The 26,191-nt window shown below is 36.5% G+C and overlaps 2 protein-coding genes across 2 annotated transcripts; both read left to right on the top strand.

Annotated features, from left to right (window-relative positions):
* The first annotated feature begins 4,646 nt into the window (after positions 1-4,646).
* On the top strand, positions 4,647-15,231 carry LOC121976852 (BSD domain-containing protein C22A12.14c-like). Its single transcript, XM_042529236.1, has 2 exons — positions 4,647-6,199; positions 15,012-15,231. The coding sequence occupies exon 1, from the start codon at positions 4,687-4,689 to the stop codon at positions 6,190-6,192; it is 1,506 nt and encodes a 501-aa protein (XP_042385170.1). The 5' UTR covers positions 4,647-4,686; the 3' UTR covers positions 6,193-6,199; positions 15,012-15,231.
* LOC121978721 (lysine-rich arabinogalactan protein 19-like) lies at positions 14,712-18,934 on the top strand. The gene is made up of 5 exons (XM_042531024.1): positions 14,712-14,724; positions 14,820-14,945; positions 15,012-15,073; positions 17,741-18,591; positions 18,682-18,934. Coding segments are annotated over exons 1-5 (1,053 nt in total). The 3' UTR covers positions 18,683-18,934.
* Positions 18,935-26,191: the final 7,257 nt, after the last annotated feature.

Raw genomic sequence — 26,191 nt, 5'->3', positions numbered from 1 at the left:
TACAAACATGTGAACCCTAAACCAATATCATATCATATACCATAATGAAACATCATGAGCATGTTTAAGTTAGGTTCTAGGTTTCCTAAACTTATAAACTTATCATGGCCGAATCTTATCAAGCATTACATTGGGTTAAAATCAACATACAAGCATGTGAACCCTAAACCAATTTCATAGCAAATATTACAAAGAACAACATGAGCATAATTAGGTTAGGTTCTAAGTTTCCTAGACCCTTAAACTTGTTGTGGCCGAAACCTTTAAGGCTTGGAACTAGGTTTCAAGTGTCATAAAAGCATGGAAAAACCCTAAACCAATTTCATAGCAATTATTACAAGGAACAACATGAGCATAATTAGGTTAGGTTCTAAGTTCCCTAGGCCCTTAAACTTGTTGTGGCCGAAAGTTCATTGGGCATGAAAACAAGTTCTAACCACACTACAACATGAGCATGTCATATTAATTTCATATCTTGTCTTAAGGAGGATCATGGCATGATTAGTTTAGGTTTAACAATTTTTCTAGGCCCCTAATCCTATCATGGCCGAATACTTATGAGCATGGAATAAAGTTCAATCATCATATAGGCATGAGCATATCATGTTAACAACTTTCTCATCATGAAGTTCATAAAACAAAAAGGAGCATGCTTGGTTTGAGTCTTAACTTACCTATTTCCTTTATTCATGTTTGGCCGAGAGTCTAGGGATATGACTCTAAGTTCTAACCAAACATCCTAGCATATGAACATTAGATAAATCCCTACCATAAGATACATGTTACAAGAAGCATATTGAGCATGTCAAAATTTAGGTCTTTACATTTCCTAGGTCCTTCTTTTTAGTTTTGTCTTGGCCGAAAATTTCATGAAGGTATCCTTGGTTTTTAGGCAACCAAATCTCATAGAAAATACACAAGCTATTGTACCACAGGTGAGGGAAACTTACATCCTTTCGCTTGTGATTTTTCTTAAGGAAAAAGGCATCCTAAGTGCCAAGGAAGGAGAGAGCTTCTTCTTCTTGCACCTCCTTTTGCTTCTCTTGCTTGGAAGGGATAGATCTTGAAGGTTTCTTCTCGAAATTTAGTTTTCTTGGAGAGGAACTTAGCTTAGCTTTTGGAATAAGGAGAGGGAGGGGCTCTTGGTTTCGGTGAAGAATGAAGAAGGAGAAGGAAGGAGGAAGAAAAAGGAATTTAATCTCTTGTTTTTCTTCTCCCAATCTATTTATTCCTTTGCAAATGAAACATGTCTTCATTCATTCCCTCAACTCCTCTTTTCCCTCATTCCTTTAATTCCCACGAAAATAGAGAGAGGGAGGGAAGTAGGCAATTTATCTTTTGCTTGCTTCTTCTCTTAACCAAGAGGAAGAGGAGGTAAGCCACTTGGTTTTCTCTTGCTCTTTTGCTTAGTTTTATTTTATTTTCTTCTCACCTTTAACTAAATTTTCATTCCTTTCTATCCATATATTATTCATTATTCTAGTGGTTATCATACATCAATTTATCTCTATTATTTGTGGGAGGTTCAAGATTCAATCCTTGAGCTCACCTCTTCTTATTCTATTTTGGTTTCTATTTTCCCTCTTCTTGTATTCTTTTTATTTCTATGCTCTAAAGAAAAATAATACCCATATACTTATCTTATAATTTCGTGGGTGTTACACAGGCACCCCAACCAAGGCTATAAATACAGCCTTAGTCGAGAAACTTTTCATTCATTCAAGCAATTAGCAAACCAACACTTGTGTGCTTCCATTTTTAGTATAGCTTCTATTTTTTGTCATTGCTGTAAGAGGCTTCTCCGCCTGAAGGAGAAACTAGTGCGGTTCATTCCTTGGATTAAGAACCTCCCCGATTGTAACCAAGTCAAAAGTCAAGTGGCTCTACCTTTTTAGTTATTTCTTTAATTAATGCAAGTGTTCTTTTGAAAGTCCGAGAATGGTAGTTTTGTTTTTATTTGTGCAAGCTATTCAACCCCCTTCTAGCCGACCAACGCGGTCCAACATGATGCCCCATCGCCTGCAAAAATAATAATGTTGTGTGTGCATTGTGATGTCCCGCCTTCTGAAATAATGATAATGGTGTGTTCATTGTGATGTCCTGTCACCTGCAAAAATAATAATGTTGTGTGTGCATTGTGATGTCCCGCCTTCTAAAATAATGTTAATGGTGTGTACATTGTGATGCTCCATCTCCTGAAATAATGATAATAGTGTGTACATTATGATGTCCCATCACCTGGAAAAATAATAATGTTGTGTGTGCATGTGATGTCTCATCTTCTGAAATAATGATAATGGTGTGTGCATTGTGATGCCTCATAGCCTGTAAAAATACTATGTTGTGTGTGCATTGTGATGCCCCATCTCCTGAAATAATAATAATGGTGTGTGCATTGTGATGTTCCACCACTTGCAAAAATAATAATATTGTGTGTGCATTGTAATGTCCCATCTTCTGAAATAATGATAATGGTGTATGCATTGTGATATCTCATCGCTTGGAAAAATAATAATTTTGTGTGTGCATTGTGATGCCTCATCTTCTAAAATAATGATAATGGTGTGTGCATTGTGATGTCTCATTACCTGCAAAAATAATAATATTGTGTGTGCATTGTGATGTTCTATCTCTTGAAATAGTAATAATGGTGTGTGCATTGTGATGCTCCGTCACCTGCAATAGTAATAATGGTGTGTGTATTGTGATGTCCTGTCACCTGCAATAATAATAATGGTGTCTACATTATACATTATCAATACATACCATAACTGAAAACAATTCAACCACATTCTTCATCTAAAAAAATGAGTGCTAGATATGGGTACATCAAATTTATCATCCTCAAGCTCTGAAGATGATGAAATATTTGAAGCACAGACGGCTTATCACTCAAGCGATTTGTCAAAACAATCAAGTCATTTTGAATCATTTGAGTGAAGAAAGCAATAAAGGCAAACATCAAGGATCTATTCCTGGTCACATAGTGATCAATCGTAATAGAGAAATTGCTGATTGTAATCTATTCAATGATTACTTTGTTGAAAATCCTATATATAATGCTGCAATGTTTCAAAGAAGATTCCGAATGAGAAAAAAATTATTTATGCGTATTTTTAATGTTGTTAATAATCATGATAATTGTTTTGTGTAGAAAAGAGACGGAGTTAGTAAACTTGGTTTGTCAGGTTTACAAAAAATGACAACTTCATTTCGAATATTGGCATATGGTGTACTGGCAGACGCTACTGATGAGTACATCAAAAAAGGAGAATCAACTGTCATAGAAAGTGTGAAAAGATTTTGTCGTGCTGTTGTTGAAGTATTTGGAGGATAGTACCTGCGATCACCCAATGCTAATGATGTTGCCAAGCTTCTTCATATTGGTGAGCGGCGTGATTTTTCTGGTATGTTAGGTAGTCTAGATTGCAAGCATTGGAGGTGGAAAAATTGCCCAACAGCATGGGCTGGGCAATATTTTGGTCATAGTGGAAAGTCAACAATTATTCTAGAAGTTATAGTTAATTATGATCTTTGGATATGACATGCATATTTCGGTTTACCCGGGTCTAATAATGACATTAATGTATTGGAGTCTTCTCATCTTTTTTCCAACCTTGCTCAAGGTATTACTCCCCCTGCTGGTTATGTCATTCAAGGAAAAGAGTACAACATGAGTTACTATTTAGCTAATGGTATATATCCAAAATAGTCTATACTTGTTCAAACAATTCAAGATCCACGCGGTACAAAGAATAAGTTGTTTGCAATAAAACAAGAGGCATGTAGAAAAGATGTTGAGCGAGCATTTGGAGTGCTCCAATCACGCCTTGCAATTGTTATAGGACTTCTATGTTTTTGGCAAAAAAAATATTTTACATGATATAATAAAATTCCTCACTTTGCCTTTAGAAATACATTAATTGAGTATTTGTGGTAAGAATTTCGTAATTCTAATAATTAAGGTTCATAATGATATATTTTTAATCAAGTGTTATTTGTTTTGTGAAAATATTTTTAAAAAATTATCTTAACTGTTTATGATGGTGTATTATCTTTAAATATTAGTATATCTATTAAACTATTTCCACCAAAATTATGAATGAAAGTACTAATTTTTATTTTCGTGTAACTAAAAATATAATATCATAAAAAATAATTATTATGTACATAAAATTATTAATTTTAATAGTAATTATTATTTCAATAAAAATATTTAACAAATTAATATGTATGTTGAATAATAAATTATAAGATGGAAAAATAGAATATTTTAAGGAATTTTATTTTCAGTGTAGGAAATGATATGTATGGTTAGAATTGGAAAAAATTTTGATAATGAAATGATAACAAATTAGTGTTGAAAATATATCAAAATAGATTTTGTGGTTGAAAATGGTCCAAGGAATAGGATTTCCCATCTCTTTCCAAGAGAGAATCTTAAATTTTACACTTAATACTGATGTTAAAATTCTAAAAATTCATTCTCTTTTCTTATTTATCTCCTCATGCCCAAATAAATATATCCTAAAAAGTTATAGGAATAATACTAAACAATTTTATTTTTAATTTATAAAACATTTGCAATCTTAATATAAAATTACAATATATATTTTTTAAATCCAATAAATTCTTACCGTATAAAGACGCCGGTCGCACCGCAGGTGACGCGAGAGATCTGTCGCCATGGATTTCTTCAAGTCCGTCTTCGCGTCCGATCCGGCGACCATCCCGCAGCATGAATCTCCGACGGAATCACCCAGCCGCCTTCCGGAAGCTAACGAGACAGGCGGCAACAGCGGTTGGAGAGGGCTCATCAAGACCTTCGCCACCAAGTCCGAGTCGGTGATTCAGACCTACCGCCGGGATCTGGAGGAGTTCGGGTCCGGCCTCAAGAAGGAGACGGAGGCGCTTCGGGAGGTCGCTTCGCAAGCGGTGCGCCACCTCCCAGATTCGCTGGAGGCTCGTGCCTCCGCCGCCCAGGAATCGCTCGAGTCCGTCGGCCAGGCCATCGACGAGTTCGGCGGCTCCGTCTGGCGGGGGACGGAAGAGTTGATCTCGCAGGGTAAGGCATCTATCCTGGCGATGGAGGGCGAGGGCAGCGGCAGCGACCGGTACTCTTCCGATCATGGGCAGCAGAGCGGGACCCCTGCTTCGATGAGGTACAGCCGGTTCGAGGTGCAGGTCGTCGCGATCCAGTCCGACATGAATACCTTCTCAGAGGAGCCGGAGGATGTCCAGGGTTTCAATAATTGGAAGTTGGGATTTGATTTGGATACGAAAGAGGATGAGATCGAGAAGCTGTGCTTCGAGAATGGGGCGCTGGAGGGATTTCTCGAGAAGCTGGTGCCGCGATCGATGGATTACGAGACCTTCTGGCTCCGCTATTACTATCGTGTCCACAAGCTCAAGCAAGCAGAGGATGCAAGGGCAAAGCTTGTTAAAAGGGTAATTTCAGGGGATGAAGAGGAGGATTTGAGCTGGGAAGTGGGTGATGATGACCAAACTGATGAAGAAAGTAAGAACGATGACGACAAGAAAGGGAGGGACTTCAGGCAGGCTAACGAAAAGACAGTGGAAGTAAAGAAGGATGAGATTGTCAAGATGGAGCAGAAAGACCAAATGAACAATGAGCCTATTCCAAGCGTGAAAAATGTGGAGGTGTCTCAGGTTCAAGACTTGGATGCTTCGAACAAAAATGACAATGGTGCGACTTCAGATTCAGCAAATGCAGATGAGAGTCAGAAGAATAAGGAGATCCGAAAAGAAGATACTAAATCTGAGCTTGTCAGGGTAGAGAAACATGCCGAGGTTTCTCAAGTCGACAAATTGGAAGCTTCAACAGAAAATGTTGATGAGACTTCCAATTTGGAAAAGCAATCGAAGTCTGAATTTGCAGGTGATGGCATAAGCTTAAGGTCAGATGATAAGACAGATCAAAGAGGGAAGGTGGATACTGGTGAGTCAGTCGAGGACAGTAGCCATTACTTTGGCTCAAGCCAACCTTCTGCGCAGGTGGAAGATCTTGAGTGGGATGAGATTGAGAATCTTGGTGAACATGATGAGACAAAATCTGCTGAGACTAGCGTAAGCCCTCTAAATCGAGATTTGCGCAAGAGGCCCATTGTTGTCGAAGAAGATGAGGATCTGAGTTGGGATATTGAAGATGATGACGAGCCTACCAAACCTTGAGTTGAAGGTATATTATACTGATTAGAGTTAATGGTTATCTTCTTTCCCTGTGACTGTTGAATGCTTAGCTGCTTTTGTTTAATTATTGAAATTGTTTCTCTTATAGTCAACTTGATACCTATGATTTGGAGCAGTTATCTTAGGCATCCTTGGTGCTTTCATCTACTTTTTGTCCAAATTGTCTGCTTGAAAGTGCAAACTGTTGGATTTTTGTTTCATGTCGTCCCTCTGAAAAATTTGTCCACGTTTATTATGTTCACTGTTTATGACCAAATTGCTAATTTGAAACACACTGTTTCTTTTTCACTTGTCAATTCATTGGAATTCATTTCTGCCTATTTTAGAGCATTATCAATTACGATGATGATGATGACAATGGGCATGCTTCAACTATATATGTTTTCACCCTTCGATTTTGACTGCACTGTATAAAGTATGTTTTCAGTTTTAATTTTACTGTCTCTGTGAAGTAAATTATAGATTTCCCATTTTGTTTAACATAACCTATGCAATTTGTAAAAGAGAAAGAGCCTATATATTTCTCCACACCATAATCCACTTACATGTTGGTATTTATATACATAAGGAGGGAAAGAGAATCTTATAATTATGGTATATCTATCAATCACAATCCATAAAATTAAGCTAATCTAAATCAATCATAATCCCTACAATTACGGGAATCTTTGTAAGTATTCAACACTCTCCCTCAAGCTGGAGCATATATGTCAATTATATTCAGCTTGTCACAAAGTTCCAAGAATAATTTTCGTCCTGATGTTTTAGTGAAGACATCGACAACTTGGTTGGATGATGATGTGAATGGAGTGACAATTTTCTAGCTCGTTATACATTCACGAATAAAGTGACACAGTCAATCTCAATATGTTTTGTACTCTAATGAATAACTGGGTTACTTGCAATGTTAATAGCTGCTTGATTATCACAATACATCGGCAGTGGTTCATTGTAGGTGAACCCTAATTCTTCAAGAAGATTCTTCAGCCATAACATCTCAGTTACAGAGTGAGCTTGTACTCAGCCTCGGCAGTCGGCCTAGCAACAACAGTTTGTTTCTTACTTCGCCATGTTGCTAGATTTTCCCTTACATAAGTGCAATATTCAAAAGTGGACCGTTTGTTGGTCTTAGATCCAGCTTAGTTAACATTAGAATAAGCTTTGATCTTTATGTGCCAATTTCTCTTAAATGATAATCCTTTACTTAAGAATCCTGATAGCGACATCCTAGTGAGCTTACTTTGGCTTATCCATAAAATGACTGATTATTCCAACTGCAAAAGAGATGTCAGGTCTTGTTACTGTTAAGTAGATGAGTTTCCCAACAATCTATATTTTGCCTTATCCTCAAAGAACTCTTCAGTAACAACCCAAACACTTAAATTGATATCCATAGGTGTATCGACCGTCTTCGTTTCAAGCAATCCAGTTTCTTTGTGTAAATCTATAGCATACTTCTGTTGGCATAATGAAACTCTAGATTTGTTGTGAGCAATTTTAATTCCCAAGAAATACATAGGAGGTCCCATATCCCTCATCACAGTGTTGCTGCAAATACTTCTTAGTTTCGTCTATCCCAGATATATCATTGTCAGATATTAGGATGCCATCAACATAAACAATAAGAATGATAATCTCATTCGTTCTATGTCGTACAAACATAGAATGATCCGATTTGCACTGTTTAAAGCTGACAACACTGATTATATTATTAAATATATTAAACTAGGCTCTAGGGCTTTGTTTAAGACCATAAATAGTTTCTTTAAGCTTGTAAACCATAGTAGCATTCTCTCCCGAGCAAGTTACCCTGGAGGTTGCTCCATAAACACAGTCTCGTGCAAATCACCATAAAGAAAGACATTCTTCACATCTAGCTGATACATTGGCTTAAATTGATTGACAGCTAAGGAGAATCGAACTCTAATAGAATTCAGGCGAGCAATAGGAGAGAACGTCTCAAAGTAATCAACACCATAAATCTGTGTAAATCCTTTGACCACCAGACGAGCTTTGTATCGATCAACAGTACCGTCAGCTTTAAATTTTAGAGAAAACACCAGACAACAATATCAACAGAAGGTGGTGCAACCATCAGCTCCTAAGTACCACGAGAGATAAGGGCGGACTTTCCTCATCCATTACAATTCGCCAAGCCGAGTGTTGATAAGCCTTGGAGTAGGAAGTTGGAACTTTTGTAGATTATAGAGAAACAGCAAGAGCATGGAATGTAGGACCAAGGTAATCAAACGAAATATGATTAGACAAAGGATGAGTAGCGCAAGATCAAATACCTTAGTAATAGGTAGATCAATATTGGAGGGGCCATCGGGTCATCGGGATCTACAGGAAGAGGAGGTGAGGGACATGAATCTGGTTCTGGCTGAGCTCTCCTCGTGTACAGCTGCAATGGTTTAGGAGAAGAAGCATTTGTAGTGGGAGATATGGATTGTGGGATAGGTAACGGAGGAGATGCTTAATGTATCATGTGACTGAGCTACGAAAAAGTATGGTTGGAACTCAAAAAAACGTAACATCATCACAAGTGTAAATGTGTTTTTGTAAGTGGGTCAAGACAACATTATCTTTTTTGTGTGCAAGAATATCCAAGCAAGATGCATTTAATAGAGCGAGAAGACAACTTATCCAAACGAGAAGAAATCATGAACAAAACACAACTAAATATGCGAGGAGGGACAGGAAAAAGAGATTTGTCAAGATGAAGACAAGAGAAGGGGATATCCCCATGCAACACAATAGGAGGCATCCTATTTATGAGAAAGCAAGCTGTCAGTACAACATCATCCCACAAAAACTTAAGAACATACATGTGACAAACAAGAGTATGAGTTTTGCATTCAGCAACTCTATTTTGTTGGGAAGTGTATGAACAAGAGGATTGATTTATTCCATGAGACTTACAGAATATAAACAGTCTTATGAGTGAACTCAAGTGCATTATCAGTACGAAGAATGCGCAAGGCAATCGAATTTTGAGTTTTTATTTCGTTATAAAATGATGTTAACATCTCAGGAACCTCACTCCTATTTTTGAGTAAATATAACCAAGTCATGCGAGAATAATCTTCAACAAAAAATATAAAATACTAAAAACCTCCTCTCGACTCAACTCTACTAGGCTCCCAAACATCACAATGAACAAGTTCAAAAGCAAAAGAACTACGTTTATCAACTCTAGAAGGAAAAGAAGTATGATGGTGTTTGTCGAACTCATAGGACTCGCACTGGAAATCAGTAGACGGAACGGGAACGAAACTTTTGAGAGGGAAAGAAGATGGGTGACCTAGACGACAATGCCACCGATAAGGAGACACAATTGTTGAGAGTGTCTGGGAACTTACAGGTGTAACCTAATCCAGATAGTATAGACCATCACTCTCATATCCTCCACCAATTATCCTCTTCATGTGCAAGTCCTGAATAATATAATAGGATGGATAAAAATATACTAAACAGTTGTGAGCTTTTGTTAGCTGTCTTATGGACAGTAAACAACTCTGCTCGTAATTGGAGAATAGGTGTCTTTGGCTAGACGAACAGGGAATAAAAATGAGGAAACAAAAGAGGAAAAGAAAATAGACTTGTTACCTGTAATATGAGCAAACATACCAGAATTCAACATACAAGACTTATCACGAGACATAGCAAATGCACCTAGAGAGGATGAGGCAGCAGTGGCTGAGGGAATGCTAGCAGAAGAGAGAAGTAATTTCTCATAATCAATACGAGAAACAGAGACCATATCATCATGACCGCTAGTGTCTGGTGATGAAGTCAATAGTTCAGTAGATGCATTATTAGTCTAGTCAGGCTTACCAAACTTCGTCCAACACTTCTCGGAGGCATAGTAGGAGCATCCACAGTGAACATACGAACGACTACTCCTAGTGGTATCAGTTCCACGACCACGACCGCGACTACTATTACGACCTCGAAAGAACCCACAACCGCGAGCAGTCATAGCCAAGTGTCGGAAGAGGAGGAAAAACTGGTGTCAGGACGGTCCGTGGTCACATGAAGAACCCAAGGCAGAAAAGGACGTCGGCACAGCAATCGGCAGCATAGGGCGTCGGTGCCGAAATCGACAGAAAAGGACATCGATGCTGGAATCAGCTGCACAGGGCGTTAGGCACCAAAATCGGAATTAAAGGGCGTCAACATTGAAATAGGCAAAACATGACGTCAGTGATAATCCGCTTACATGTATGTATTTATATAGATAAAGAGGGAAAGAGGATCCTATAATTATGGTATGTCTATCAATCATTGATTACAATCCATCACAATCCTTATATTCAAGCTAATCAAATCAATCATAATTCTTACAATTAAGGGAATCTTCGAAAGTATTCAACACAATTCATAGCAACCGTTGCTTATGCCATCTAAAAGTATTATATGTTTGAGTGTTAGTCATCATGTGATATGCATTTATTCAAGTAAACTCCCAACAGATTCTACATTGCCTGTGTACTGCTTACATTCTATGATCTGAACGTAATCTGATCCTAATTCTAGATTGGACTAGTAAATGTTAGTAGAAAATTCTTAAGTTGTTTTTCCTTCCAAGTACACATTATTTGTATATGGGACTTAGATTCATGCATGATTTATTTTCCAGTTTCAGTCATCAATCTAATATTACGGTTTCTGCTTATTAGGCATTTACTCAGATGGAGAAATTTCTAAAATTAAAAACAAATTATAATGGCAAGCAGGTTTTCACAATGACTCATCATCATAATTATGCTACAGACAATGTCATGTGCCTTGTTTGCCATAGTATCAATGCTTGATCCCCGGTCTTACACATATTTTGCCAATTAACTTCCTTGAGGAACAAGTTATTTCTCAATAATACATAGCAAAACTAGTATGCAAATAAAATCAGGATACTTCAGCTCCTATATCGATGTTTGGTTCAAGGAATTGGTCAACAGATGAAAACAGTTATGCTTTGGGTATGCCATAAAGTAGAAATGGCATAGGAATATTTACTTTGTAGTTTGGCTGAAGGAATGAAATTAGATATTTTGTACCTCATTCCTGTCTTTGGCCTTCAAGAATTGTATAATTAATAATCAGAAGATGGATGACTTCAGTGGATAAATGGTAAAACATCAAACCTGATAAGACTATTGTTTAGGATGTTGGGAAAAATAACTAAGACACTGAAAAATAACTAAGTTGGAACAAGAAAATAATTATATTTAGAACTTCAATTCTATGATGATTGTTTTCTTCATCAAGGAAAGCTATCCTTTGATAGCCCGATCACTATGAAAATCTTATTTGTGACAGTTTGTCTAAACATTTTGTTTGACAGTGGCATCAAGTAATAATAATTTTACCCGACAAGTTTAGTCAGTGGCTTTCATAGAAATTAATGTATTTATGGTAAAGTATAACCAAATTTTATTTCCATTCTACTTAAATTTTATTTTTATTTTGAAATTTCCTGTGTTTAAGAGCTGTACATTTTTTTAATACAGTGTTTTAGGTGTTTATATACTGTTTTAAGATAGATTTATTTCTTGATTGAGGTGAAAGATATTCTCCTGATTTTATGGAGAATAACTCATCTCTCTACAAAATAACAGCATATGAGGCATGCATTTTATTATTGCTGTATATACCCACAGGTTTTCATCTTTTTATTAAAGAGATTATTGGAATAAAATCTTTGTGGTACACAGCATCAATCTGGGTCATTCCTTCCCAAACATACTGTACAATGATCCACTTTCTTCATGTTTTATGGACAGTGAAGTTAAAAGTGAAACCTCCAATCCTATTTTTGATTCTATACTGTAATGTCACACCAAATCTGTGTTTCTGAAAGTATTATACTTCCTATCACTGATCATAAATTTATCAATCATAGTTTCAACCATTGGTCCCATTCCATGATGATCTTTGTTCATGGTAAAGTCAAGAAAGACCATCTGATAGGAGCTTCTGTGCAACCATAAAAGTTAGCCCCTGTCGTCGTACCTGGAACGGGTAGAATGACATGGTGATCTGCTGGCTTCTAAACTCATTACAAAGATTGCTAAGGATATCTGAGATGCAACTGATGAGACATACCCTAATGAGGATAACACCCCTGCTATCTTTGAGATTAAAACATTTTACAAGAGCTTAACCAAGGAAACCCAATGCTTACAAATTATTTCAATATGCTTTCACCATATTGGCAACAAATAGACATGTTAGAGGATGTTAATTGGAATTGTTATAATACAGGAACTGTACAAACATATTCAGGAGAAAGCTCTAAACATTTCTCATGGGGACTAAATCGGGATCTTGATGAAGTTAGGGGAAGGGTTCTGAATATCTAAGCTCTGACCGGTTAGGTTTCTGCTGACTAAGAATAGGGGAAACCCAAAGAAAATTCATGTTAGGTTCTCCGTTTATTTAGTCAGACACTGAGAGTTCTGCTCTGGCAACCCAAGGACCTCAATCTAATTTTGCTCGAGGAGCAACAACCAAATAACCAAAACACTTAGTGAAGAAACAATTGTCCCTGGTGCGATCATTTAAAGAGAACAGAATGCAGAAATAAACATACTGGAATATTCATGGGATGCTAGTTAATTTGAAATCTTCTTGTCCTTCTCAAGACAGAGTAGAACCAATGTTGCTGGCGCTGAATTCCTTATGTCCTTAGAATCAAGTCTATTCAATAAAGAACAAATGGAAATGCTACAAGATGCTTCAAGCTTTGGTACAAAGTGTTCAATAATACTCTTCTGGGACAGTTCAGTAACAATGGCACAGAAAGGTAATGAGAGAAAATAAGGAGAGAGTGTGATAGGAGAGATTGAGAAAAGAAAATGTATAATGAGAGAGAAAGTGTGTTGAGAGAGAAAGAGTGATTGGAAAAAATAAAGAGAGAAAGTGTGATGAGAGAAAATGAAAGATTGAGGAGAGAAAGTATGATGAGAAAATGTGATGAGAGAGAAAGTATGATGAAAAAAATGAAGAGAGGGAAAGTGTGATGAGAGAAAATGAGGAGAGAGAGTGTGATGAGAGAAAATGAGGAGAGAGTGTGTGATGAGAGAGAATATAGAAAGAAAATGGTAGAGAATATGTGATGAGAAAGAATGAGAAGAGAGTGTGATTAAAGAGAATGAAAAGAGAGAAAATATGGAGAGAATTGTAAGAGAGATTGAGGAGAGAGAAAGTATGATGAGAGAGAGTATGATGAAAAAATGAAGAGAGAAAATAATGAGAGAGAGTGTGTGATGAGAGAGAATACAGAGAGAAAATGGTAGAGAATGTGTGATGAGAGAGAATGAGGAGAGAGAAAGTATGTTGAGATAAAATATGGAGAGAGAGTATGGTAAGAGAGATTGAGGAGAGAGAAAGTATGATGAGCGAAAAAGTATGATGGAAAAATAAAGAGAGATAAAATAATGAGAGAGATAGAGTGTGTGATGAGAGAGAATACAGAGAGAAAATGATAGAGAATGTGTGATGAGAGAAAATGAGGAGAGAGAGTATGTTGAGAGAGAAAATGTGATGATAGAATGAAGAGAGAGAATAAAGAGAGAGAATGAAATGAAAGAAAAATTGAACAAATATACTAAGGGTATTTTCGTCTAAAACTTAATTCTTATTCTCATTCCATCAAAACCCAAGAGAGAGGATGAGTTTCATCCATACCCAAATTTTTATGTTTCATTCCAAAATTTTGATTTCATTCCCATCAACCAAATACAAGGTTTGGGAATGAATCCATTCCCTCATTCTCAAACCTCTAAATCAAACGTCACCTTAAAGAGAACAGAATGCAGAAATAAACATACTGGAATATTCTTGGGATGCTAGTTAATTTGAAATCTTTTGTTCTTCTCAAGACAGAGTAGAGAACTAGGGATGGCAATGGGGCGGGGCGGGGGCAGGTTTGCCATTCCCATCCCCGTCATGTTCTCATTTTTTCGGGTTCGAGGATTCCCCGAACCCGAACCCGAACCCACGGGGATCGAATCCCCATCCCCGCCCCCATCCCCGCTTCATTCCCAAATTTAATTTATATTATTATTATTATTATTTAATAATAATTATTAATGATAATATTAATATTAATAATATTATTATTAATCATATTTTCAAAAATTTTAATATTAATATTAACACTATTATTAATACTTTTTTAAAAAAATCATATTATTATTTATTAATATTAATAATAATAATATTCAGGGCGGGTTTGGGGATGGGGATAGTATTCTCATACCCGCTCCATCCCCGAAAAATCGGGGATCCCCATCCCCATTTCGGGTTTTCCCCGTGGGGCCCAAATCCACGGGGAAAATTGCCATCCCTAAGTAGAACCAATGTTGTTGGCGCTGAATTCCATGCTTCCTTAGAATCAAGTCCATTCAATAAAGAACAAATGGAAATGCTACAAGATGCTTCAAGTTTTGGTACAAAGTGTTCAATAATACTCTTCTGGGGCCAGCTCAGTAACAATGGCACAGAAAGGTAATGCTTTCACAATTCAGTGCCGAGAAAGGAAGGAAAAGAAGTTCTGGATCAGTGATTCAGGACCTCCAGTCATATTACTAAAATCATTTTAGTGTTTGATGAATACATTCTGTGTTCCAATGGTGCCATTGTTCAGATTGCAGATGGGTCTTTTCCTCTTGTGACTTTTATCGAAGGATATAAGTTTGGTTTTGTGTTGTTTATCCCAGTTTTTGCTGGTAAGCAAGCTTATAGAAGATTTGAATTGCATTACTAATTTCTTTCCACATTTGTGTGAATTTCAGGTTCTGAAATTGGGAAGACTATTGGCAGTACTAAGTTGAACGCAGACCTTTACCTTCGGAGAGTGATGTGTCCCTATTAGACAAAACCAAAAATTTCCCGTATGGTTTCCTGCCAAAATAAGAAATATAATGACGGAGCGGAACTACAGGTTACGGCATTTAAATTTCTTGTACTTGTAAAAATTGTTTCCCTCGATCAATAAAGACTGGATTTTCAATATGAAGTGTGTCAATTGTCTTAACATGTCCAAAGTTCATATCCTCATTAATCCTTTTTGAGTCCTCTCATCCTTGGTGACATTGTTCATAGTGATGTTTAAGGACTATCTAGGATTAGCAATTGTGTTAACATGTTCTTGATGTGTTTATCAAGTATGCAAGGACTTGTCATACTGCACATGGTGCTGATTGACGTGTGCTCAATAGATCGAAGGGCTAAAATGAGTGTTAGATCCTTGAAGGAGCTTGGAGGACACTATAGGGAAAGAAACATTGGGAGGTTGCGCATGCAATCATGGAGATTGTGTGCCTGATGGCCTACGAGGATTGGTACAAGGACTTTGAGGCGCAAAGAATTGGATAACATGGAGTAAGCTTAGAGTGGTTGATGCAATCAATCAACAAGAGATTTGACTTGAGGTGGATTTTAGGTTGGCTTAAAATAAGATGAACTACAAGGTATGGAGGACTATATTTTGTGTAGCTAGCTAGCTCGAGGAACTTAGTGCATTTGATGTGTTGTAGGTTTAACATGTAGTGGACTCTAAGATGAGGAGCATTGGACGATAAAAACTAATCTATTGAGCATTGGATTAAAATCAAATTGATCGAACTGAACTATCTAAAATCTAATTCAGGGAACTTCTTTTTTTTTTTTTACCAATCAATCAAATTTTACTATTAAAATTAAACAAATACAAAATCGATTAATTTGATTGATAATCAATTTTTTTAAAAAAAATATTATAATTTTTTAATAAAAACTTAATTGAATTAATAAAAATTTAAAATATTTAATATTTTTATTATTTAATAAAAAAAATCAATTTAATTGATTTTTTAGAATTCCCATTTAATCAAAATAATTAATTTTTTAAAATAAAAATTGAACTTTTAAATAAAATGAATCAAATTTCTGAATTAATTCAATACGGTTGATTATTTCTATTACTCACCCCTAATTAGAATATGTTGCCGACTAAAAAGTATTCAATAAATAGTCTTTGGCTGCTAATAGTAACATTTGCTTCATTAATCGACTAGTGGGTGTTTGAATAAACTAGCGATGAATGATTGGAGTCATTAGAGTGCTCATTATAAAACATATTGGGAATCTTTGAGCTAGTTAGGTTGCACAAGAAATTATCAATACTCCTCAAATCAAATGATAACATTGTTAAAGCTTTCAATGGCTTGAATCAAGATTGAAGGCTTCAACTCAAGCCCTAGCTCCTTATTCTCTCTTTACCTAATGAAGTTATTCTCACTTTATTGTATTTGAGAGGAATGGTTCTTGTAAACCTCTCAAAGCTGGGATATAAGAGATTTGCCCCAATACCTTTATTTTGTAGTCGAGTTGTGAATGCATTGCCCTCTAACAAATCAATGTCTGTCAGTATTGAAAGGAGAGGAGGCATATGAGTGAGTGGGTTGTAGTGCAGTTGGATTAAACTAAACTGTAGATCAGAATTACTAGCTAGATATTTTAAAGAGATGTGAGAAGCATGTGCATTCTTTAGGTAGATCTTAAAGGAAGAGGTGCTTTAAGACTTTTCCCATGTGAAGACAAAACCATAGAGCTCAGTAGGTATGTCCTCGAACCTCTTTCTTCCACAGCTCAGTGTGCGTGAGCATGGATATAGGAACAACAAGAACGAAAAAGGATAGTAAGTGCCGTGATAAAATATTTTAAAAATAGTTTTAAAAAAAAAATAAAGTTTAAAATTTAATAGAGATAAATATTTTAAAAATCAATTCGGGTTCTTCAAATTTATTTGATAGATAAATAAATAAATGAAGAGAAAAGATCATCTACATATTATAAAAAAAAAAAAAAAAGGACAACTAAATTTGGGCAATTGATAAAAAGTAGATTTTTTGTTGTTGTTATTGTAAAAAATATTTTATATTGAAAAATATATTAAAAAGTATTTTCTTTGATTTTTTTAAATTACTCTTCCACCTGACTAACACTATTATAATAATTTTTATTGAATTAACAATTTTGATCAAACCTTTTCTAAAATTACTCTACATTGTTTGGAGTAATTTTTTATTAACTTTTTTTTTTACTAATATTGAAGTAGTTTTAATTAATATTAAAAAAATTGATTAAAATTGATATGACTGGATAAGTAAAGAGATTTAAGAATAAAAAGTTAAAATAAAATCCTTATTTTTTTTTTACACCTATTTTTTATGATAATGAATAAAAGTCTAAAAATTGCCACACCAATACTGGTAAAAGAAACTCTAAGACTGGTCGGTGGTACCTAACCCAGCAGGATCCATTTCTACCGCGGTTGCCCGTTGCCCGTTGCCCGTTGCCCGTTGCCCGTTGCCCGTTGCCCGTTGCCCGTCCAGCAACATCAGCGCAACGGTCACTCTCTAGAGAGAGACGGAGTCGAGTAAATCCGCAACGGTCGGTCAGTGGCAAAAGGCTGAATCGAATATTTGTCCCGGCGCGAGACAAGATTCGTCCCGGCGCGAGGAACGCCAGCCTGCTCTAACCCCACGCCGCATTTAACAACGGCATCCACCTCCCGCTCCCACCCCCTCAAATCCACCGTCCATCTCCCCGAACCCACCAAACCTTCTTCCTCACAGCTGGCGCCCCATGTGCCTTCGCGAACACGGCCACTGCTGCTGGGCCCCATCCGTCCCGACGCTACTCTTCATTCTACATATACGGCTCACGGCTCAGTCCCTTTCACTCCTCCTCCTCCTCCTCCCTCCGACGATGGATCGCCGCCCAGCCATCCTCTGTCTCTCGCTCCTCCTGTGCGCCGCTGCGGCGACCATTCCCGCTAGCGCCCAGTCTCCCGCGGCGGCGCCCTCCAAAGCCGCCGGCGCAGCCACCGCCCCTGCTACCGCCAAAACCACCACTCCCGTCCCCGCCTCCGCCCCCTCCAAACCTACCGCTCCTGCGCCCACGCAGCCTTCCCCCGTTCCTGCGACTGCTCCCGCCGCCAAAGTCACTACACCGCCTCCAGCCACGGCACCGGCGACGCCCCCGCCAACCGCACCCCCAAATGCCACCGCCCCCGCCACTGCTCCAGCCGCGACGCCGCCGGCTACCTCCCCCGCCGCCGCTGCGACGCCTCCAGCTCCGGTGCCGGTCGCGGCACCCGTCGCGACCTCAGTACCCCCCGCCGCGGCCCCCGTCATCCCCTCCACTCCGGTCCCGGCCACAGAGTCACCAGTGCCCTCCGAGACACCTGCCCCCGCCGCAAGCAAGCCGAAGAAGAAGAAGAAGAAGGGTAAGAAAGCCGTGGCTCCCGCTCCGAGCTCCCTGGCCCCGCTCGCCGCATCGCCGTCCGACGCTGCCTCTCCTGGACCCAGCGTCGCCGCCGACGAAGTGGTACAGTAACAATCTAACACATACATAGTAGCACGTAGCTAAAACTCGAAATCAAATCAAAACCATGACGATTGTGCCATCATAATGCAGAACGGAGCGCGCGCAGCGAGCAGCATCATGCTTTCCGGCTCGGCCCTACTCCTTTGGATCGTCGCCATCTTCGCTGCCGTTTGACTGCTGTTGATGTCTGTGGCGGTGCTTGATCTGTCGTTATCGGATTCCGACAGTTTATTCGCATTTTGGCCCATTAATTTAGCGTATATTGCATGCACTATGACCGTGACCACGACCAGCTGCTGTATTTATTTATTCACTCAATTGAATTTTTTATTATTTTGTCGGAGGACCATTTGGCATTTTTTGGGGCGATGCGCGTCTGCACTCACAATTATCATCCACGTGAAGTTAATAAATAAAAAATAATGATTTAGAAAAAAAAATATTTTATTAAATTTACATATCTCGTTTTTACTATATCATATATTAATTTTTTTTATTTTTTCTCCCTTCTATATAATATTTAAGAAATAAAATTCTTTCTCAAATGTTATACATAAATATAAAATTTAAAGAATAGATAAAGTAATTGATATAAAAAAATTTTAACTATCGTATTTGATGAAGAGGGGCTCCACTAATGGATCAAAATAGAAGAAAACAGTTGACATAAAGGTCAAAGTTAAAGCAGTCAAAAGTCTAGACCCATGAAGCAAACCCATTAAGCTAAGCAGTGGTTATTTGTCCAGGCGTGACTATCCGGTTGGTCTAGATCGTGTTTGAACAATTGCTTTTTGAAAACTCGCGACTAAGACTATAGTGAAGTAGCAATTCTCCCGATCCACTGCCCTCGAGCTGAAGGTATGTCCGGTCGAACAAAGGGCAACCCTTTGACGACAGTACAGTTGAAAGGAATGTAGGACAATAACTCTGTTCATTACATCCGGGCTAAGACTACTCGGTCGAGCAGTAGCAGGTCGATCGCATGCGGACCCACCAACTATCTTGTTATATCATTTTGGGAGTTTGTGTCGCTGACAACAGAGTATGTCAAGCAGGTAAATCGTACTTTAAAAAAATTTAGACTGTCATATCATAAAGTTTTATGTCTACTTAAGGAATGATATCAGAGATATTAAGGAATGATGTTAGAGATAATTTGTGACTTGTCTTTTTCTAGGACATTTGGGAAAACATGTCTACACTTTAAGATGTATACACAGACACTACAGTGACGCTATAAAAGGAGGTTTCCATCTATAGATGGAGATATGCACAACTTCATTTTCTACACACTTTGATTACAGTTCTCTATCTTTCTAATCATCGAAAATTGATTTGAATATCGGAGAGTTAATGTCGAAAATCCCTACCCAATCAGACATTAAAGTTTTTATATTATAGAACATGTCTTTTTTGCTAACATGTTAGATATAAATTATTATTTATTTTATTGATAATCTTAAGTAAATAATTTTAATTATCAAGAATAATTTTCAATCAAATGCACGTGAGAGTTGGTAGAGTGTAGGATTAGAAAAAATAAAAATAAATAAATAAACAAATAAACATTAGGATAAAAAAAACATCAATTATCATTATAGTAAGATACTTTAAATTAAAATAACATCATATATTATTTTTTTTACTCTAAAACTAGTTTTATTTTTATATTATTATAGTCGTTGCAAGTAGCGCTAATACAGTGAGTTTGACAATATTATAATCATTTTTATCAGATGTAAATACTTTTGATTAAATTAACAAAAAAATAAAAATATTAATTTTTATTAAGTTAAATTTATTTATTTTAATATAATTATTCCATATCGGATAAATCAAATTAAATTTATTTAAGTTGACCTGCTTGATATATAGCATATGTAAGTTATATTTACACATGAGTCAATTTAATTCAATGTAATTTAGATATTTACATTAAGACATATCCACATATGAGAAAATTTCTTACCATATATTTATTCATATCACACATGTATGAATAACAATATAAACCAAGTAATATACTTTAAAATTTTTAATATAATACTAAAATTCTATTTACAAAAGAATCTCTTTCCTCTCTATATATATTTTTTTCCATTCACATATATTCAATTTTATAATTACTATGAGAGAAATACACTGGTTTTATTTTAATTTTTTTCTTGTAAAAGAAATATATATTTTTTTCATGATTTTAATAATTTGAAGAATTCTTTTAATTTTTGTCCCAAAAAAGTATTTATGGGCACTCAACTCCCGAACCAAGCTAAGCTTAGAATTTCATATTAATTTGTAATCCTCTCTTAGTTTAATTTATACTTGACTCCCTCAAGATATGTATATCATTTTAGTTAGTTGATTGAGCATAGTTACAATTGATTGAACCATATTATTTTTAATAAAATCAATTTTAGCAATTCATAAAAAAATTCATGTATTTTGAAAAATCATAAAACTTTTTAAATATTATAGAAAAGTAATTTCAGAAGAAAATATCATTTTTAAGGAAAAAAATACTAAGTTGAAAATAATCAAAAACATAATAATTTATTATCTATTTTAGTATCATCTTTTATGTGAATTATCTTTTTCTAACCGAATTAACAAGGCAAAATATTATATAAATAATTATTTTTCAAGCTTAAAAGAATATATATAGTTTTTGCAATATGGTAATAAGAATCAAACAATTTCGAATTTATCAATTTTAAGTTAACAATTGCTCATGAAACCTTCAAATTTATTGACATTTTTTTTTATAAAAATTCATTGAATATATTTTGGCGCTTACCAAAATCCTCCTCAAAGTGTTGAGATAATTTGTCATCATCAATGTTGTGTTGGTCATGTTAGTGAAGGCTCTTATCATCTCCTTCCTCATCATTGCTACTTTTTAAGTTGTTTGTCTCTAGATGATTGTGCTATAGAGTTTGTATCTAGCCAAATAGGGAAAGTTGATATAATCCTATTTGGTCATAATTGTTTAAAAGTATCCATATGGCGTGATCTTGTGAGATGTTTATGTCTCTTGACCTAAGAAATTATGAGTATGAAAATGAACTATCAATCTAATTAAAAAAATATTTTGAACTATATTGATATATAACTTTTAATGCAATGGATACATCATGGAGAAATAAGAAAGATCTAATCTTAACTTGCACATAATACTAACTGAAAGTATGCAATCATCTATAGAGTTAAGAGTGACATTTAATGTGAATCGAGGTCATCTTTTGCTTCTTTCGGATATACACAGGGTTACCCTGGATGTTCTTAAGGCATCGGATCAATATATGCATTGTCGGTTGTGTTGTTCAATTATGGATCAGGTTTACTTAGTGACTACTGTATATATTTTTCACTCTATTACGACACGACAAGCCTTATGGAATGCACTCACACTTCTTGGGGAGATGATAGATGAACCTTGATTCATTATGGAGATTATAATTTATTATTGATGTTAAAAGATAAAAAGGGTGGGCCACGGTTACCAATTAAGAATTGCATGACTTGGAGAGTTTTGTTCATACTTGTGGCTTGGTTGATGCCCGCTAATATGGACTAATGGATCAGTTTTTTGTCAGCTTGATAATTCTACGGTGAACTCACATTGACTTTTAGCGGATTATAAGAGTTATGTGGAATTCACACCGCTCGGATGCTTATCATATCATGCTTGTGGTATTGTTTCAATACTTGCAAGGGAGAAGGGACAATAGGTCTTTCAAATTCTACAATATGTACGACATTACATGAGGGGTTCCAAGACTTGGTGGCGAGTTCATGGGATGATCCTATTTCTTGATGTGCTCAATTTAGACTCTAGGCAAAATTTACAAGACTAAAAGGTAAGTTGAGAGAACTTGATAAACTTCACTTTGAACATGTCTCGGAGAAAGCTTTAAGGGCAAAATCAATTCTAGAGGATGTGCAACGAAGCCTTCTTACCGGGGCCGAACCACCAAATGATTATGAGATGATGATAAAGAGAGCAACATTGCTAGCGGATGCGGAAACACTTTTCTATCAACAATGAACAAATAGTACATACCTTATGAATAGTGATAGATGTACAAAGTTTTTTCATAACTCGGTGAAGTACAATAACAAAAGAAATGCAATTACCACACTCATCAAACAATTTTGTGAGCAAATAACTAGTTTAGATGAAATCGTTGAAAAGCTTGTGAGGTATTTTCAAGACTTATTGAGCAAAACTAGGCTGAGCACTCCTTTAGCTAGCAGTAATATTTATGGAAACTACCTATCTCAAGCTCAATCAGCGAATCTAGTTGCCCCAATTACTTCGAAAGAGATAAAGGGGACCCTCTTTGATATTGCGGCCAATATAGCCCTTGGACCGGATGGTTTCAATGCAAGGTTTTACACGACTGCATGAGACAAGATTGGGGATGACTTTATAGCGGCGGTAAATGAGTTTTTCCACCATGAAAAACTTCTCAAGCAATGAAATCATACCTCGATTGCTCTTATTCCAAAATCTGATCACTCTCCACGTGTTTTCGATTATAGACTCATTTCATGTTATACAATCTTCTATAAAATCATTTCCAAAGTGTTGGCTACACGACAGGCAAATATCGTGGATAGTTTGTTGGATTGGGTGCAAGTGACTTTTGTTAAGGACCGGTCCATATTCTTCACTTATTAAATGTATATTAGAGATTTGTAATATTCTTTTGGAGTAGAATACTTCAATAGGTGCAACAAACATGAAGCTCATTGTATGATTTGTAATGAAGTAAAATGGAACAACTTTGACATATGAGTTCTTTCATTCACGAATACCCAAAGTCTCTTGGTTTCCAGTGATTTGGAAGCAATTTATATTGCCAAATCATCGATTCATAGCTTAGTTTCTTGCTCATAGTAAGCTAAGGACAGCGGACAACATGCCATATGAATCGTAAAAGATATGCTCCCTATGCCGCCGATTTGAAGATTCTAATGTCCACATCTTCTTTGAATGTGCTATTGCTAAGTCTTTTTTTGATAGGGTCAAGAGATGGTTGGACATTAGTTTGGTATCAATAGCATGACGAGATTGTGTGAAGTATTTCAGCGCTACTAGTTTTGTCTGGAGTATAGACATCTAGAGATGTAATAGTTTTGTGATCCTTTGTTTTTAAAAAGAGTGACCTCTAATGTGCCCCTCGCGATATGGTGTATGGAAAAGTGCCAAGTTATCATCCAGATACTCATAATTTGATTACCAACTACAATGTATTTATAGAGAATTTTTCTCCAAATGAGACGCCCAACTACGGGATGTTAGGATTCTGGGTTGCTTGTTGCAAGCGCTTCCCGATTTACCTTGATGGTCAGTGAAATTTTTTTGTAGAATCGGACTAGTCGTCCTAGGTTCAGTGTTACCTGGTTCACTAAGAGTGACCTCTAATGCATGGGGCAGATGGTCATTACATGGGGGCGTTGCTACCAAGAGATTTGGAGGTTACAGCAAAATACTTGCTAGTTTCACGTCCTTCTCCATACAATGGTCATTGTTCAAAAAACAAAGTCACTCATGATTAGGCTTGACCATGGTTCAGAACCAACGGTTCGACGGTTCAGAATTGTCGGTTCGACGATTCTTGTGGGGCCGACCCTTAACCTTAATCATTTAAGATGATTACAGTTTACGGTTCAGAATCATTGGTTCATGGTTCATGCATGGTTTACAATGGTTCAAGATTATTATATTATTATTTTATAAAAATTATAAAATTATTTAATACCGTTAGACTTATATTATAAAAAATATTAATTAGTTATTAAATAATTAATTAATATATAATAAATGATTATAAATTACTTAATTAATAAATAATTAATTAACTAGTCTGGTGCACTAGAGAAGATTTTTTTTTTCTCGGGTGAAAAATGAGTATAAGAATATTGATTTTCTAGATAGATTTTCATTGGATCTTAATTTACTGTAAGTGGAAAACTTCCATAAAACTAAATCAACATCCAGGATTAATCGATCCAAAATATTAAAAACCTAGTAGTACTAATAAGAAAAATGACCACTATTAAAATTATTCTAGCACTCTTTTTATTGAAGCTTTATGAGCTATTAGTCCTTCTAAACAAGCTACCTTATGAGTTGAGGATAAAAAACTTATTCTTATGTTAGCCATGTGACAATTTTTTTAATTGACATTCGGTATTTAATTTATATTAATTATTAACTTTAAAGTTAATATTCTATAGAAATTTTTACTATCAGAGTAAATTTAAAAACATTCCTAACAAATAATTTATCAATACATTTAAAAAAAATATCCATCAAATCACGGAGATTATTAAAAACTTTACGTTGCCCGTAGCCTCCAGCAACTTTTAAATTCACCGAAGTCGTCAAATGGAGTTAGCATCGACATTTTCTCAGAAATAACCATGCAGTTTAAGCCTTGTGAAACAAAGTTATGGCACGAGAACTTTTCAATATATAAATATATTAGAGAAGATATTTTACAGAATAAACTACTAAAAGTAGACCAGAATCCCAAGATAAATTCACGTGCATTGGCGTCCAGCCCTTCAGCCCGTGAGATTTACACTGTTGGTGGACATTGACATCTCAAAACACACCCTCCATTGATTCAGAGGAGAGGTCCAGACTCCAGACGATAATCTCATAATGCCTCTGTAATCATTGGTGGGATAAATAATCCGAGGCCGGATTTTTTAGATGGTTTTATGATATAGAGAATGATCTGTTTTTATATATATCCGTAGGGATATATAGTCCTTATTTATTTTATAAATAGAGTCCTTTATCTCATTAATATATATAAAAGATTAAATCTTAAATCCTAAAAATGATCCAAAGGATTTTTTTTTTTTTTTTTTTTTTTTTTTTGAATAATCTCCACTTGTAAAATAGGTGGGGGCCATCCACCTCCACCCATCAATGTATGTCTCTTCAGGACGAAAGTTACTGCAATGAGGTCATCGAGTCGAAACTCAGTGGCAACGGGAGAATAAATCCCCTATCCCTGTATCCCACCCGGTCCGTCCTATGTTAGCTCGGGTGCTGTGATTTATCTCCCTCATAATGATCGTGGGTCCGGTCGGTGGGGGCCCTGGGGGCGAGAGTTTCGCCTTTTGCTGCAATGCTGTAATGTCTCTTCGGGACGATTTTAATTTGTCCTTTCGGATGAGTTTAGTGGTTAGCGCATGAGGTGTTATCACAATGAGGTCTGAGATTCAAATTTCGGTAAAGCCGAGGTAAATACCTCCCTTATGTGCTAGTCAATATTCCAAAGGCTAGTAGCCGTCCGTGATTTACTTCTTCCGTGTTGGCCCTGGAACAGGTTGGTGGGGGCGCTGGGGGGCGAACATATTCGTCTTATTGCCACCATGTCTCTTCGGGACGGTCTAGTGGCTAGAAGGTGTTGTCACTATAGGTCTGAGGTTTGAATTTCGATAAAGTCAAGGTAAATATCTCCCTTATGTGCTAGTCATTATTCCAAAAGCTAGTAGCCACCTGTGATTTATTTTCTCCATGTTGGTCTGGGACAGGTTGGTGGGGACCCTGGGGCCGAACGTATTCGCCTTTTGCATT

The sequence above is a fragment of the Zingiber officinale genome, chromosome 4B, assembly GCF_018446385.1.
Source record: "Zingiber officinale cultivar Zhangliang chromosome 4B, Zo_v1.1, whole genome shotgun sequence".
Classification (NCBI taxonomy): Eukaryota; Viridiplantae; Streptophyta; class Magnoliopsida; order Zingiberales; family Zingiberaceae; genus Zingiber; species Zingiber officinale.
The sequence above is the reverse complement of the archived record's forward strand: the minus strand, read 5'-3'. Positions and strand labels throughout refer to the sequence as shown.